Source organism: Colletotrichum spaethianum (assembly GCF_022836535.1).
Source record: "Colletotrichum spaethianum MAFF 239500 DNA, contig17, whole genome shotgun sequence".
NCBI classification, from domain to species: Eukaryota; Fungi; Ascomycota; class Sordariomycetes; order Glomerellales; family Glomerellaceae; genus Colletotrichum; species Colletotrichum spaethianum.
Window position 1 is genome coordinate 897,264 of NW_026054787.1, and position 16,003 is coordinate 913,266.

A 16,003-nucleotide genomic window follows, 5' to 3' on the forward strand; every position below is an offset into this window, starting at 1 on the left:
AATCGATGGTGGTATGTGTGCCCATGCTTGGGAGATGCCGCTGTCTAGATTCGAGCGCTATTCTGTTGTCAGTCTTTCTCGCATCTGGAGACCATCGTGAGACTAACCTGATCAAGACCACTTATGTGACAGCACCAGTATTCATGCTTTGCAACGGATTTACGAAACTGTCTCTCTTGACATTCTACCTTCACCTTTCACCACAAAAGTGGTTCCGAATAGCAGTATGGGTAGGCATTGTGGTCGTGTCTCTCTATACGGGCTGCATCACTATCCTTATGCTCTTCCATTGCAGTCCCGTCAGAAAAGCTTTCGACTTCGCAATTACGGGAGGAAAATGCTTAGATGTTGGAATTCTCTACATGGCTACGGCAGTATCGAACATTATTACTGATGTCATGCTGTTTGTCTTCCCCATGCCCATGATCTTTAACCTTCGTATGAAAATGGCACAGAAGATCGGCGCCGTGTTTATCTTCGCGATCGGCTCAGTGTGAGTTACGGACTGTAGAGCTTTTTGCCGTAACCGACATGCTTACATATCTTACAGAACCGTCGCAACATCCGTTGTCCGATTGACCTATCTCCCTCCTCTATTGACGAGCCTTGACCCATCGTGGGATGCCGCTCCTGCGAATGTTTGGACGTAAGTTACCCACTACGGAGTGAGTTACTTCGCGGTCGATCTAACCTTGACATTATACAGGTTCATCGAAGCGAATCTGTTTGTCATCTGTGGTTCGATGCCAACTCTACGGAAATTCTTCAAGCACTTTGCACCGAGAATCATGGGTTCCTCGACAAATCCATCATCGTATGGCTACAACAACAACCACCACGCTTCAGCGTATGCGAACCAGCGATCGAACACCATCAAGAGTCGGCATAGAAAACAATACGAGCAGTTTCCGGAAGACAACGAGATGCGTACATTCAATTCAAATCGCCGGAGAGAAAGAGATCCCGCGTTCACGTCAGTGATTGTCGCCGTCGGGGGGAGGGATAGTGCAGACGACATGAGCGATAAGGCGATATTACAAACAAAGACAGTTACGATCCAGCATGATTAAACAATATACAGTTTCCATCATGATAAAATTGCTCATATCACGTTACGTGTTCTGTGGCGCACGACTTTCTGCGACGGACTGATGCTGCGACGCAGATCCAGCCCCCAACTTTGAACCTACGCTTGATTGGTGAACAACTATCTTCAAAGTATGGCCTAGTGGTCGGTGAGCCTTAGAAGATGCCCTGGACTCATTGAGACTGGGTACTGAAGGGGGCCCCCAACCACACAGGCCCGGTTAAAAGTAGAAATCGAGAGCTTACGTCCTGGTTTCCTCCCCCTCTCTAGCTATTGGCCGGTTCCGGATTTCGTAATCAACGTGGAGCCACAAGCGAGAGCTTAATCTTTCTGTAATTTCCATATCATCGACGTGATTTTGGGAGTAACTAAGGAAAGGCTAACTTAGACACACTGCGATTACGTTCCAGGTATCCGACTGCCTGGGAATGATCTGGCCATACCTGGAGACTGCTGCAATTCCACTTTCAGATTCGTACGTGCGTCTCAAATCCTGACAGCAAAGTCCTCCGTCCCGTCCCTGTAAGTATCTATCTCTGTGCCGCCGCTCGAACAATCATGGAATGGTTTCTAGATGACCTGGTCCAGCCATAACACGATTCAAAAGTCACTCGTCTTTTATCTGCATATAGTCATCCTGGCGATTCAGCGAGTTTCCAAATAACTATCAAACTCTTCTTACCAATCTTCAGGTCGACCATGGTTCGCGGTCTCCCTAAATGCCGGAGCCAGGTGCGAGTATGTGGACGTTAGTCAGTAAGGATTAGTCCCAGCTTAAGTTGACTGTTGCCGCGACGTGCTGCACAGTGCATCTATTAAGGTTTGATGAGTACCCGCAGCCGAGGTGTAAATCAAACAGGGTGCTCCTAGGGAATTGCATCAATCTAGGTAATGCTGAGACCAAATAACGCGCATTTCCGCGCGGGGTTTGACACGGAAGGCCCCGTAAGCCAGGGACGTTCCTTGCACCCCGGAAGAGACCGATCAAATCTCTTTGCCGGCCGGAAACCCTGTACCCGCCAACGGGGCGGCGGGTCTGGACCGAGTCACCCAGAGGATGCAGGCAACACTCGAGCCACAAACCGTTGGTCAAGGATCACCTGAACATCTTATCACGTGCCCTTACAAGATCTTGATATTGTGGCGGAGACGAGGTCCATCCAATGTCTAATTTTGGAAGCAGGCGTGGCAAGGTCTGGCTTGTAAATTCAACATCACTCTTTCGCTTTCGGTTGAGTCGTACTTCGCCCAGCCGTAAACGCTTTTCTTGCAGCATCAACTTTTGGTGGATAAGATGCGCAACTACCTCGTCTTCTCGAATTACAATTACACAGCAACGAAGTTTCTTCGTCTCAATGGGAGGGAGCTCGAGGCGTGGTTCGATGTCCCGTCCTCGCTGGCGCGATGTTTTCAATGACGGTAACAGTGTGACCTATGATTACCATTACTTACTCACATGGCAATTGGTATCGCGGCAACCTCTGTGTGCTAAACAACATTGTTACTCTCCCTCGTTTGTAACCGAAAAGCTGTGGAAAACTGAAAGGAATCATCCTTATCAATGCGCTTCGGGTTATTGATCAGCAATCAATGGCCTGCATGTGCAGTATGTTGAGGGTAGGTTTGTTTCTTTCTTGCGTTGCTTCGTCCATCGCATCACAGTTCAAGTCATCGTCCCCTAAAAAGCTTCGGGTCCTCCTGAAAAACATTACGAACGAGCCCGAAAATCCACAGTTCAAGTCCTCGTCCCCTAAAAAGCTTCGGGTCTTCCTGAAAAACATTACGAACGAGCCCGAAAATCCACAGTTCAAGTCGTGGTGATGTCTTAGGCCGGCTTCCAACATCAACGATTCTGGGTAAGATATTGCAAGGCACTAGTCGAGCGATATAAATGTTCCCATAAACCGCAATCACGTTGCGTCGAAAAAAGTTCTATAACCTTCTGGTTGCAGAACTTCCGAAGGGTGTGGACGAGCACATATATCTCATCCTCGAAGCTTTGGGCGGGCTATTGGGTTCCATGTCTTGGCTCTCATGTTTGAGAATCGTCTTCCCGATCCCGGACTCGTAGCGAGCGACATGGCGACAGGTGAGAAGAAGACAAAGAAACCCATTCACAACTTGTTATTAGTATCCACCTTGGCTTTTGACGAGAATTACTCTGTAAACGGCCTCCCATCCTGAGAGGACCAACTAGGCTAGGATACATGGATTAACCATTCCGAATCCAACCAACTCCATGCTGTGATGCAACCTTTTCTGTACAAATGAGAATCCGCTTGCAGCAAGCTTACAAAAGAAAGAAAGTAAGGAACATATTCCATACAAACCCGACACACATACCAACCAGTGCCCTATACCCCACAGGCACCAGCGCAAAGTTGAAAAGGGCCACCAGCGGCCAGAACTTCCACGCCGCCTTAATCAAGTCAAATATCCTCTCACTCCAAATCTGATAGACCAAAGGCGAGAACCCTAGACGCAGTGCAGAGGTAATTATGAGAAAAGCCGAGTTCATCATGAAAAGCCCAATGGTCTGGTCGACCAGGATCTTGCGGGCGACATTGAAGTAGTTCTTTGATAGCGGCTTCTCCGGCTTCTCCGGCTTCTCGACCTTGGGCTCGACAATGGATGCCTTTCTGCTCCGGCCTTTGGCCGAGTTGGGGAACTGGTCTTCAAGGAAGTGCTGCCACCAGTAATTGATGTGGCCCTGTATGAAGCCAAAGGTTGCGAACTCAAGCACGCGGCGCACGTCGAGCGGGGGCCCGCCGGCGGCCTGCCTGTGCTGGTTGACGATCTGCGCCGTGAAGTTTGCGGTGCCCTTAAGTAGTGATGACTGGATCGCCGTGGCGAGGATGGAGGGCATTATGGCGTCGTTGAAGGGTGCTGGGGTCGGTCGGGTTTTTGATGGTGCATTGAGGCTCAACTGTGAGGTGGCTCGTCTGGCGCGTTTGAGAGTTGCGGTGTGTTTTAATTGGGACCACGTTGTACATAGCGCAGAGAAGCTCGAGCGCTCTGTGTCTCGGTCGGTTCAAGTCAACGCCGATATCGTGCCTAATCTCGGTACGTCTTGCCGCTCCACATGTGAAACAGGAAAGAATAGCCCACCCATGCGGAAGGATTCCAAAAGTCTTATTGTTGACTTTTGAAAACCAAAAACCTTGCAAGACCGCAGACGTGGTTTTAATGTCTCTCAAAGGTAGTTATTGGAGTAATCAAGTGCGACAATGAGCTGCAAGTGACTAGAGTTAAAGTTAACCACTGGATGGCGACCGAAAAATTGCATGGGGTTTAGACTAGCGAATAGCCTAAAAGGAGCAGCGACCTTCACAAGGGTCTGAGTCTAGTTGTCCCCATGTGTAAATATAGGCAGGAAAAAATAGAAGAAAGGCAACGGTGTGACCCAGAACACTTGTGTAAATGGCCGTACATGAGAATCTATTTTCAAGAGACACGCAGTGAAAACCACCCTCTTTCTGCCTTGCTCTTGCTGTGATTGGTTATCTCCGCAAATTGGACAAACTCGATCGGGAAAACCACCACTATTCTTTTTCACCCACCGTTCAAAGATGCATATATACCATCCCCGGTCTCCTATTCAGGGAACAAGAGAGCCAACCCTTGAGCATCGGCAGTAGAAGACACGAAGTAAACAAGTACACTATTACTAGGAAGTCAACGTAGGAGGGAGGCATGCTTTTGCATTTCTTAATGATATGCTGAACTACTTTGGGCTACAGCAATCCCCACTTGGCCCTTTCCGTGGAAAGCCTCGCTTCCTACAAGAGCAACGCACTTCAAAGCGTAACGCTCGGTAGACTATTGCTGGCCTAGGATGAACCTGAGCAACATCAATGATCTCGGGAGGTAGAAGTATGTGACATTGGCCTGCTGGGACCAGAAGAAAGAATAATGTACTGATGAAAAGAAATACAGGCTGCGTTCAGTTTAATACCACCCACGACACCGGTTAGATTCCACGCTTAGCAGATGTTGCGAGCGCCATTTCCGGACAGGTTCCACTTGATGTTGGTACCACAAGGGGACTCGCGGACGGTGGTGCCATCGACTCTAGCAGTGATGGAGATGTCACGGGTGTTGGGGAACTCGGTGCGGGCGGAGATGCGGACCTCGCCGCCACCGTTGACGGTGCCGCCCTTGATGGTGACACCGTAGCAGTTCTCGATGAGGATGGCGTTGTTGCCGTTGTTGGCAAGGTCGATGCTGCCGATCTCGGCACCACCAGACTGGGAGACGCAGAAAATGCCACGGCCACCGCCGCGGGAGACAACTTTGGTGATGAAGACGTTGGTGGTGTAAGCTCCGTTGGACAGCTGGCCGTTGTTGTTGGCGAAGCGGAGGGTTCCGTAGCCAGTGCCAGCGCCGACGTTGTTGCCGTCAACGAGCCCGACGCGGGCGTTGGTGGTCTTCTGGAGCAGCAGTCCAGACTCACCGCAGTTCTTGGCGATGACTTGGTCGATGGTGAGTCCGTCGATGTTCCAGGTCTCGACGGCGTGACTGCCGGCGCCGTTGACGGTAATGGTGCCCATCTTGACGTTCGAGTTGGCGGCCTGGTCGCGGTCGAAACGGATACCGAGGCCGCCGCTGAGGTTCATGTTGATGGCGCCAAGGGTGAGGTCCTTGGTGCCGTAGAAGCGCAGACCGAAGTATGGGTTGCCGGTCATGGAGAGGTAGGGGATTTTGACTCCCGAGGCGTTGGTGACCTCAATGGCGCCACGGCCAGATCGAAGAGCGACATTGATAGTTCCGCAACCCTCGAAGGTCTTGCCGCTGCCAATGGTTATGGTGCTCGCACCGATGGAGCCAGAGGCAATGACCGAGACGCGTTGGCCACTTGAAATGGAGTCGATGGCGGCCTGGATGGCGGCACGGTAGTCAGAGCCGGCGTAAACCTGGCTGGATCCCTTGGTCGCTACGAAAGAGCTTCCAGAGCCGGTGACTCTGGCGTCAGGTGTGCCCGCACCGCACTGGCCAGCGACGGAGGAGGCGAGTGCCAGCACTGCCGTAAGAAGGGAGAACTTGGCCATGATTACGGTACCTGGTTGAATGCCAGGAAATATGGGAGTGCAGGTGAGGTTACAAGTCTAGAAATCTTCAAGGAAACAATCTGGCACGGCGACGTGTTTATATCCAAAAGTTTGATGATTCACATCAAGGTGGAGACGGCGATGCGTCAGATGCGCACCACTCCGGCAGATGCTCGTCTTGGACGGCCACGTTCGTTGGAGGACGAAATTGGGCCGCTCGTAGATGTGCACCGACGGGGAACGCAACCTCCGCATTCATTTACTGTGAGCTTAAACGCGGCTCGGCATGGCCACGGGGTGGCTCCAGAAGGGCTGGGGGATCGTTGCTTGTAGGAGAGAGATTGACCAAGTGACTACCAAGTCGGTCGATTGCTATACGAATGGAACCCTTACAAGCATAAGTAGAGAGTAGCTTGCTTACTCTGGACCCTCGGCCTCCCCAATTCATGCCTTTGAAACTTCCGTGCCTTGGCTTACATCTTGGGCCTTGGCACCACGCTGGCTCGTCTTGGCAGCGCCGAATTAGATGATCAGGCGAGATTCGAAGCAAACGCTTGGAACAAACAATCGATGAGTCTTAGTAAAGGAAAGAAACTTTTTAAACGTAACTCAAAGGTGGCCGGTAATGTAGAGTCGTTTTCTGACATTATTCTCGATTTTTTGAGCTCGTGTTCCTTCACAAGTTGGTTGTTACTTGGCAAAGACTAAACTCTAGTCTAGACGCGCACCACTATAATCCACGAGATGTCAAGTCTTGGCAGTACAGCATACACGCTGGTTTCAGGGGCAACGTCTCATATTGACAATACTTTTTTGCATCGGGTCTCGGCCACTTTGCGGTGGGAGCTCAACCGTCTCACGAACTCCAGGTCCCGTCTTCGATTTACCAAGAGGGAAGAATCGTCATCTGAAAATGCTCTCAGGCTTCTCCAAGATCTCAGTGATAATGTCCCATTTGTGTATGAGTCGGATATTTCGGTCGGCTTTTTCGGCTCGCACTCAGACATCCCGGGGAACGCAATCCAATTCGACCAGCCGCGTGGGCTATTGGGCCGGTCGGTAGACTCTATTTTGTGGGCATCTGCACGATCCTATTTCCCCCGCCTTTTTGAATTGCGCTTTCTCCGGCAATTTACAGGATCCCAAGCTCCAGCTCGCCCCGGAAGCATGCAACGGTCAGACTTCCCCGTTGTTCTACGACTACCGACATCTCCGGCGTTAATCCAAACGTCTCTGCACCCATTGGAAGTACAACTGTGGAGAGAGCTGGTCCTGACAAGAGATCGGTTGGAATTAGTCCGCCTTGGCGCGCTATACCCTTTCAACCGGCAAATACGAGTTCGATCTGCGACCAATGCTGGCGCCTTCAAATAAATAGTTCCGACATAAATGTGCCAAGTGCTGGCGGAGATTGGGTTAGGGGCAGAGAGGTAGGCCTAAGCTGATAACGGTCTAGTCACAATCCATAATCCCGGACTGATTTTCTAGAAGGACCAGCTGACCAGAGCTATTCGGCGTGTCGGTGAAAACAAGGCCGAGTTAAAACGCTCAGTAGCACAAGACAACCTCCTAAATAACAACCAGATTGTTGACACATTGTGTCTGTCATTCCTAAAGAGGCAGTGATCGGATGCTAGGCTCCATGGTCCTTATGGAGCTAACACGGGGAAATGTGGTTTGTAAGGAGAATGCCATTGGTACTCTTTCCCGATACCCGATCGTAACTGACTGGACCTTGTATTTTTGGCCCCCCTCTCTGGTTGACCACGGTAGTGTCAATATTTTCTGTGCAGCTCAGATGAACCGTTTTACTGTCAACCCACATAGCATTGGGACTCTCAATGCCTAGATTCTAATTGTACGCCACGATGCTGCTCGATATCGAATCTATTAGTTATGAAAATGACTGTTGCTCTGTCGGACCGCTTCCTGGAGATAGTTACAATCCGCTCGAAACTAATCCCGCCGACGAACTGAAGGTTGATGTAGCTTCTTGTTTCCAGAGAACCGTGTATCTCTACGCCACAGGAATCCATGGGTTAACGGGTCCGTCATGACATCGCTTGCTGCCCCTTACTAAATGATTGAGATCCTAAGCACACGAGTGTTGACCCAAGGCCTAGACAGATGTCTTGGCAAAGGACATTCTGCAAACCCAGCCAAGCATGTTCCCACGAATCAAAGCTGCATAGATCAGTATTAATCGCATTACACTCGATTGTTCGAATGCAGTCGCTTCACCCATTTGCCTATCTTAAAATGGCTGCTAAGGGTCAGAATCCGCTCAAATCCTGCCTGATAGGCGGGTCTAATATTGTTGAAAGTACCCACCGGGTAATTCTTCATATGTTCCATTTCCTCAACAAAGTGGTAAGGCAGGGACTGACAAAAGCCGTGAGTTGGCTAGAGTGTTTGAACCTTTGGGGTTATCTGTCTGTGTTTGTGACACCTCAGGTTCAGATTTCTCAAATGAACATCAAGTCCATGGACATTTCTCACTTGAACGAAAAGATGATGATCAAAGAATACGGATACACAACTACATATATATTTGAGAACCTGGTATCTTGATGACTAGACTATTCGAACTTTGTCCTTGAAGCGCTTATGACATCTTTTTCACCCCGAGAGTTTTCGATGTAGATATTGCATCGCTAAGTGCATGCACCGGGCATAGTATTATAAAATCCAGTTGAATTAGGCCTCAGAACTGGCCTCATCGCGCTTGGATCTCGCCCCATTGTCGTAGAAGATGCTGTACGTAGCATCAGCATCATCAGAGGCTCGTATGGTACGATAAATCTGCTTCTTGGCTGGTTGGTTGGTTTTCTAAGAGCCTCGAAGCACCAGATACTTGCTCTTGAGCATAGCTTTATCACGCATGATTACGACTGTCTTTCTTGTCAGAACCTCTGGGGTATGTGCATCAAAGACGCAAATTGAGTAAGAACGATACGGGGGTGAGAAGACCAATCGTCGTGTGATCTCAGCTTTTGTTACCTGTTTTCTTCGGGTTGACCCGATGAGTAATGTCCGAAAAAGCTGAAAAGCCTTGCATTTCTGAAAGAGGCGCGTAGTGTGCATTTTCATTTGCCATCCCCCATTGTTAGGTAGATTGCGGTCCCTTCTTTCTGCTCATCAGACTTTGATCAGCTTCCAACTGTTTCACTCATTCCGCGGTGCAATCTGGTATGTTCTCCAGAATATTACATGACAAATATCGATCTCTGTCCTCATCTGACCCAGAGCTGTCCAGCTTGGACATAGGATCAGAGGACAGCCTTCGTGTGATGTCTCCTACTACACTGCGCTGGAAAAGATTTGGTCACTGGTTAGGCATGTTGCTCATTTTCAATATTTCATTTTTTTGCTATCTTCACATTGGGTCGCCATCTGGGCTACAAAGACGCAAGCAATCTTCATCACCACTTGCAGCAGCAATATTGTAACCTTCTCGGCGGTGCCCTCAAGCTCGAGTCCTCCTCCAGATTGGAAATCAAACTCCCCAAGGCCCTCTCAACAGGGTCGCTGCTCAAATCCATACTTCAGAAACGAGTGGAGAATGCTCTCCAAGAAAGAGAAGCTGGACTACATCCAAGCCGCCAAATGCCCCGCCCGTACGCCTTCCATCATCAGACAAAATGGAAGCTGTCCACGATGATTTTGCTTTTGTGTTAAACAAGCACGCTCACAGCAGTAAGTTAAGTCAGGTTCCGAGAAATTTAGCAAGTAACACAGACTGGCAGCACATGGGAAAGCAGCCTTCTTTTCACGGCACAGAAGATTCATTGCCTCGTACGAGAAGTATTGGAAGCGTGCAGGGTGATCAAGTCTAGAGTTAAAAATCCCCAACCCACGGGGGCCCATGGGGACCCAGATGAATGGGTTGGGTGAATGGGTCAACTCATGAAATGGATTTTTTGGGTTTTGGGTATTTGGGTATAATTTTTTTGGGTATGGGTATGAAAAATCCCCACACCCAAATGATAATATAAGAATGGTTTTATGGGCTGAGAATATTTGCTGTGTTTTCTGCTTATTACGTGACGGATACCCATAATACCCATATCCAGAAAACAGAAATCCCCATTTGGGTGTACCCCAAAAACCCATACCCATAATCTTGAAAAAAACCCATAACCCATTTCAACCCATAACCCATATGGGCCCCAAAAGAATCCCCATTGGTCAAATGGGTACCCATGGGGATTTTTAACCCTAATCAAGTCTATAATGAGCGGTGCGGTGCGGTAGACAACCACAACCACCCCCTATAGCTATGCAAGATGCCTTTACCCAGCAGCGAATCAGCTGTCCTGATCAGGTCGAATATGCCCTGATCAGTCTTGGCTGGAACGCGATGGATAAAGTAGAGACTCCCAAAGTTCTTGTTTAGAGGTGATCGGGGTGTTGGTCATCACGAAAGACAGAAAGGATGCTCCCTTGAGCGTGCAAAAGTCCGATGAGTGTGTGTTGATTGTGTATTTCTCCATCTAAGTCCTGTGTTCTCGAGGTTTCTATACCCCTGATCAAACCTTGCTTAGTTAAGAAATTAAAAAACTGAACGCAAAGACCACCTCAATGGGAGCAGGAAACCCTGCCCCCTTCCAGTATCTCCGTGATAAGTGTCCATATACCGGAGCACTACCTTAAGTTGCTAATTTGTAAAGATTCTTGTAAATGCCCGTTCACTGACTTGCGTATTCATTGGTAGGTATTGGGACTGGACGCTTGAATGGGAGAATCTCCCAGAGTCGCCAGTATTCTCAAGCACTACTGGTTTTGGCGATAACGGAAACCGAAGCGCACCGCAAAGTGTGGGCGAAGGGCACTGAGCCACGCAAGGTCCAAGCGCGGTTATTGCAATTCTCTAAACTGGTGCGTCCTGCATTATACTCAACGCAATTCGTACGGCTAGATGCTGACGTTAAGAAACCAATTAGAGTGCGATCGCGAATTACGCGTTTTTACAACTGGCGACTCTTGTTCTCTGGATTCTCTTCGACAAGAGTCATCTTGCGGTGGCAGCTGCAGCTGTAGCTGTCCTCGACGCGTGCTTATTCTGTCCACTCTCCTGGCTCGAGCATTACCGATCTCGTCAACCATCTGCAATCCTACTCCTATACTTCAGTTTGTCCTTACTATTCGATGTTTTTCAGCTGCGGACCCTATGGTTAAGAGATCATCACCCGCCGATTCTGGGAACTGCCGTTGCATGTGCTTGCATGAAGCTGTCAATCTTGGCGTTGGAGTCTTTTGAGAAGCACAGGTTCTCTCATATCAGCTGAAACCCCTACAATCCTGAGGAATGGAGCGGACTGTGGAATCTAGGCTTTTGCTGCTGGCTCAACCGTCTCCTTTTGAGTGGTACCAAGGTTGTGTCTCGTTGGCTTCAACCTTAGTCAGTCTTTGCTGATCAAAGCTATCTTGAAGTACCTACAAGAATCAAGAATTGAGAACAGGCCTTCTGGAGCGGACAACTTTACGATAGTTGCTACCGTTCTTGTTCATTTGGGCATTGCATTGTCTGGAAGTATCTATTGGCAAATTCACCTGAGGAGCCTGACAAAGATCCGAGGCATCCTTATCGGCGCTATCTATCAAAAGTTAAAGGCAACCTGTTAGCTCAAGTTGATAATGCTGCTGTCACTTTGATGAGCGCCGATGTAGAAAGCGTGACACAAGGTTTACGTGTGATTCATGAAGCTTGGGCAAACGTTATCGAAGTTGTCATAGCTGTTTGTTTATTACAGCGAGAACTCCATATTGGCTCGATTGCACCAATTGTGGTCGCCATCGTTAAGTTCAAGATTGGTACTTACGATAGACCTAGGGAATAATGGTTGCTTACTAGTCATAGCTTGCTTTCTGGCTACCCTTGGTGTCAACAAGTTTACAATGTCTCGCCAAAACCGATGGATGGGAGCTCTTCAATCAAGACTGAGTAAGTGCTCATATGGACTTACACAATTACAATTGCCTCGACCGTTTGCCAAGACTTCTGTAGACATTACGATATCTCTGCTTTCACAAACAAAAGGTATCAGAATGTCGGGTTTGACCGAATGGTCCACTCAAGTATTACGAGCCCTTCGCCTCAAAGAGCTGAAATATGCCAATGGATTTAGAATGATCATGGTCTTGTCATTTTTCATAGGTTAGTTCATGACGGAAAACTTAGTCTTCATTCAAATTACTGATTTACTTCCCAGCTTTTGCTCCCATCTTTACTACACCGGTCGTCTGCTTCGGCAGTTCTGGTGCTCCTGGTACGGATTTAGAAAAACCCGCCTCGTCCACAGGCATGTTTCAGGGTGCCCACGACGTGGCAGATTGGGTTGTCCACGATGGGGCCTTTGGGTGGGAGAAAGGCCGATGGGAACTCAGCGACGTCAACATTAACATCCCCAGGTCTCAGCTCACTCTTATCGACGGCCCAGTGGCCAGTGGAAAGTCGACACTTTGCAAAGCACTACTTGGCGAAGTGCCTTACGTCCAAGGTTCATCAAATTCTTTTCTGGTGCGGACGTTGGCTACGGTGGCCAAACACCGTACCTGACTAATACCACCGTCCACAACAACGTCATCGGGCATAGTGTAGTCGACGATGCCTGGTACAAGACCGTGATCAAGGCAGTTGACCTGGATACCGATTTGGATAAGCTTCCGCATGGGGACGGCACACTCGTTGGGAGCAACGGCGATGCACTGAGCACGGGACAAAAACAACGTATCGTCCTGGCCCGCGCCGTGTATGCACAGAAACCACTCCTCTTATTGGATGATGTGTTTAGTGGTATGGACATCACCAAAGCCCGCATTTATACCCGACTATTGAACCATGGGGGTCTTTTACGCGGTTTGCAGAGAACAATCGTATTGGCCTGCCCTGACCAATATCCAAATCTAGTTGCAGACCACATCGTTACTCTCAGTCCTGGCAAGCCTCCTATTTCTGGCCCTCTAACACAGCGAGGATCTTACCACTCTCACACTGAACAACGAGAGCCGGTTCCCGACGGCTCAAGGGCTGCTGAAACTGTCGATACCTCTAGAATCAAGGAGGAAAGAGATGGTTCAAGTGCCGATCAGCCAAACAAGGTACCCAAAACGCCAAGTGATTGGCACACTTATGTGTACTTTGCTAAAACTATGGGATCACCGAACACTACTGCAATGTTAGTCCTTGGGGCAATTTTCGGACTACTCTACACTTTTCCTTCGGTATGGGTGAACTGGTGGGCCGCAGATCTTGCAGCCAAAGACAGTTTCTACCTTGGAACCTACGCTTTACTGCAGGCTTCGGGCCTTTTCTGTTGGCTCCTTTTCACCCGACATTGCCTGACAACAATAGTGTCAAGGTCAGGGGTCAAGCTACACAACAGTCTTCTGTCAACCGTTGTTTCAGCATCATTTCCATACCTCAGCATCAAAGACTCAGGGTCTGTTATTAATCTGTTTTCTCAGGACCTTCAACTAGTCGATGGGGAGCTACCGGCTGCTTTACTCAACACAGTAGCAACAGCGTTTATTGCTATAGCGCAAGTAGGACTGGTTGCAACGGCTAGCCAGTGGCTAATAATCTCATACCCGTTCCTCATACTGGCTTTGTATTGCATTCAGAACTTCTACCTACGAACGTCACAGCAGCTTCGACCTGTTGATCTTGAACTGAAGAGCCCGCTATAGTAAGTTTCCTTTCGTCTTTACAATGGCTAGTTTCAATCCCATTTAATCAAAGATCGACATGGATATCTGTTGTAACTACTCTTGAAACAGACAAGGTTGAACCCTACCCGTCGTATTTACACATATAGGAGAAACCCTTACTAACCCTGAATCATTACAGTACACATTTCCTTGATACTTTACGTGGTATTAGTACGATTTGAGCTTTTGGATGGCCTCAACACTACATTGAACGAAACCATCAGCTTCTTGACGCATCTCAACGTCCAAATTACCTACTTCTCATGATTCAACAATGGCTATCACTAGTTCTCAATTGTCGTTCTGGTTATAGTCACATTACTTGTGACTCTCACGCTTAAGCTCCATTCCACCTTAGGGTTTACTGCAGTTGCTCTTGTTAATCTTATGTCCCTTAGTCAGATGTTAATGTCCGTTGTGATCGGTTGGACACTGAGGGAGACATCTATTACTGCAGTGACGCGAATCAATGAGTTCGAACAGAAAACTCCCCAAGAACAGGACCTAGGTCCTGAAGTGAATCCTCCTGAAGGACCAGGGGTAGGGAGAATTGAATTTGAAAACTTGACGGTGCCCTATGGGTAAGTGAAACCCATATCAAAAATCACCATCTAAGTATTGACTTGCTGGTTCAGTCGGGGTGAGGAGAATGTTGCATTTAAAAATGTGAGCTTGGTTATTGAAGCGGGAACAAAATTTGGGATATGCGGTCGCATTGGAGGGTAAGTGAAATCAAGCTGGGATGTACGTCGTCAAACCTAGACCAAATTAACAGCACTGCAGTGGAAAATCGTCTCTTGTTGTGTCCCTTTTCCGCATGCTAGATATTCGTGAAGGGACAATATTCATTGATTCAACCAACATTAACGACTACCCCTTATCTGCGCTCCGGTCAAGCATTAATGCCATCCCGCAAGACCCTTTCTTTACGGCCAGTACTTTCCGAGAGAATCTTGACCCTTACAGAGCATCATCGGACATCGCAATTGAAGAATCCTTGCGTAAAGTGCAGCTTTGGGATTATATCCAAGGTCAAGGAGGTTTAGGCGGAGACATGAAGCCAGAGTCAATCAGTCAAGGACAGAAGCAGTTGTTTTCACTTGCGAGAGCCATTTTACGACGTTGTAAAATTGTTATTCTCGATGAAGTCACCAGCAAGTACGTGCCTTGCTGGAAACGGCATACACAGCTCTTTCATGGAAACAATCGCAGCGGATATTGAGCTAATTCATCACGCAACTTACGTTTAGATCTTCAAACAGAGAAGCTCCTCTGGGATGTTTCGCAACAATCGTTCAGAGGCTGCACCATCATTGCAATTGCGCACAGGCTGGAAACCATTGTGGGCTTCGATCATGTTGCTGTGATGGATGAGGGGAGGATTATCGGATACGATGATCCTTGTGCCTTATTGCAGATGGGAATTCAGCATTTTCTAAGCTGCGAGAAGTTGGTTCGACAGGGCAATGAAACAGGATGAAGACTTGGGCATTTCAAAGCATGGGACATGCCAATCCTCAGACGCAAGAGGGGCCATGTAAGCAATGAGGGCTATGCTTGTAGATTGAATCGGCCTCCGTGTCAAATTATAGCTATGTTTCATCTTTCGGATCTTTCTGTATCGTCATTCTTGAGATTCCGTCGTAGTCAATACGGAACTTAGCTGTAAAAACTTGCCCTATTCGTAATATTCCATGTGAGCAACAGTCAATCACTTTTCGAATCTTTTCGCTGTCGGGGAATCGTCATCTCAAACATGCGGTGCACAAGGGGGCAAAAATGCTCACCTGGATGAGAAAGGTATCATATTCGGCAACGAGAAAAACGAGACTCATGTGATAGCAAATGAACTGTGCCGTTCGAGAAGCTCAGAGCAGTAACATAAGTCGTGTAGTGCTCTGTCCTTCTCTAGGCTGGCCTCTGTCACTCACTTTGGGACGTTGTGCTTAGGCTAGTTGTGCTGATTCAGTAGGTCTTCTGCTTTTTATGCCCACTCTATAAGCAGCACGATTCAAGTTAGGGTGGCAGCTCGGGTGACAGTAAGGTGAAGTGTGTCATTGATCAACAAGGGTGTTTTGTTACATCTGCAGGCAACTGAATAAATAAGTACCAGCAACGCATGATTATTGCAGTCTTGTTAAACATGTATTCTCCCGCC

At 48.3% G+C, this 16,003-nt stretch overlaps 5 protein-coding genes across 5 annotated transcripts; 2 read left to right on the plus strand and 3 right to left on the minus strand.

Moving 5' to 3' along the window:
* Nucleotides 1-362: 362 nt before the first annotated feature.
* Nucleotides 363-1,070, plus strand: ColSpa_07028 (uncharacterized protein; the record flags this gene model as incomplete). Its single annotated transcript, XM_049273240.1, has 3 exons — nt 363-493; nt 551-646; nt 707-1,070. The coding sequence occupies 3 exons, from the start codon at nt 363-365 to the stop codon at nt 1,068-1,070; spliced, it is 591 nt and encodes a 196-aa protein (XP_049129197.1).
* A 2,229-nt stretch (nt 1,071-3,299) lies between these two features.
* Nucleotides 3,300-3,953, minus strand: ColSpa_07029 (protein SYM1; the record flags this gene model as incomplete). The annotated part of the gene is made up of 2 exons (XM_049273241.1): nt 3,300-3,346; nt 3,431-3,953. 2 exons carry the CDS (start codon nt 3,951-3,953, stop codon nt 3,300-3,302), a joined length of 570 nt encoding a protein of 189 aa, XP_049129198.1.
* A 1,117-nt stretch (nt 3,954-5,070) lies between these two features.
* On the minus strand, nt 5,071-6,135 carry ColSpa_07030 (uncharacterized protein; the record flags this gene model as incomplete). The annotated part of the gene is made up of 1 exon (XM_049273242.1): nt 5,071-6,135. One exon carries the CDS (start codon nt 6,133-6,135, stop codon nt 5,071-5,073), a length of 1,065 nt encoding a protein of 354 aa, XP_049129199.1.
* Nucleotides 6,136-12,624: 6,489 nt separating this feature from the next.
* Nucleotides 12,625-12,807, minus strand: ColSpa_07031 (uncharacterized protein; the record flags this gene model as incomplete). Its single annotated transcript, XM_049273243.1, has 1 exon — nt 12,625-12,807. One exon carries the CDS (start codon nt 12,805-12,807, stop codon nt 12,625-12,627), a length of 183 nt encoding a protein of 60 aa, XP_049129200.1.
* Nucleotides 12,808-14,253: 1,446 nt separating this feature from the next.
* On the plus strand, nt 14,254-15,325 carry ColSpa_07032 (ABC transporter atnG; the record flags this gene model as incomplete). Its single annotated transcript, XM_049273244.1, has 4 exons — nt 14,254-14,426; nt 14,481-14,567; nt 14,629-15,007; nt 15,113-15,325. The coding sequence occupies 4 exons, from the start codon at nt 14,254-14,256 to the stop codon at nt 15,323-15,325; spliced, it is 852 nt and encodes a 283-aa protein (XP_049129201.1).
* Nucleotides 15,326-16,003: the final 678 nt, after the last annotated feature.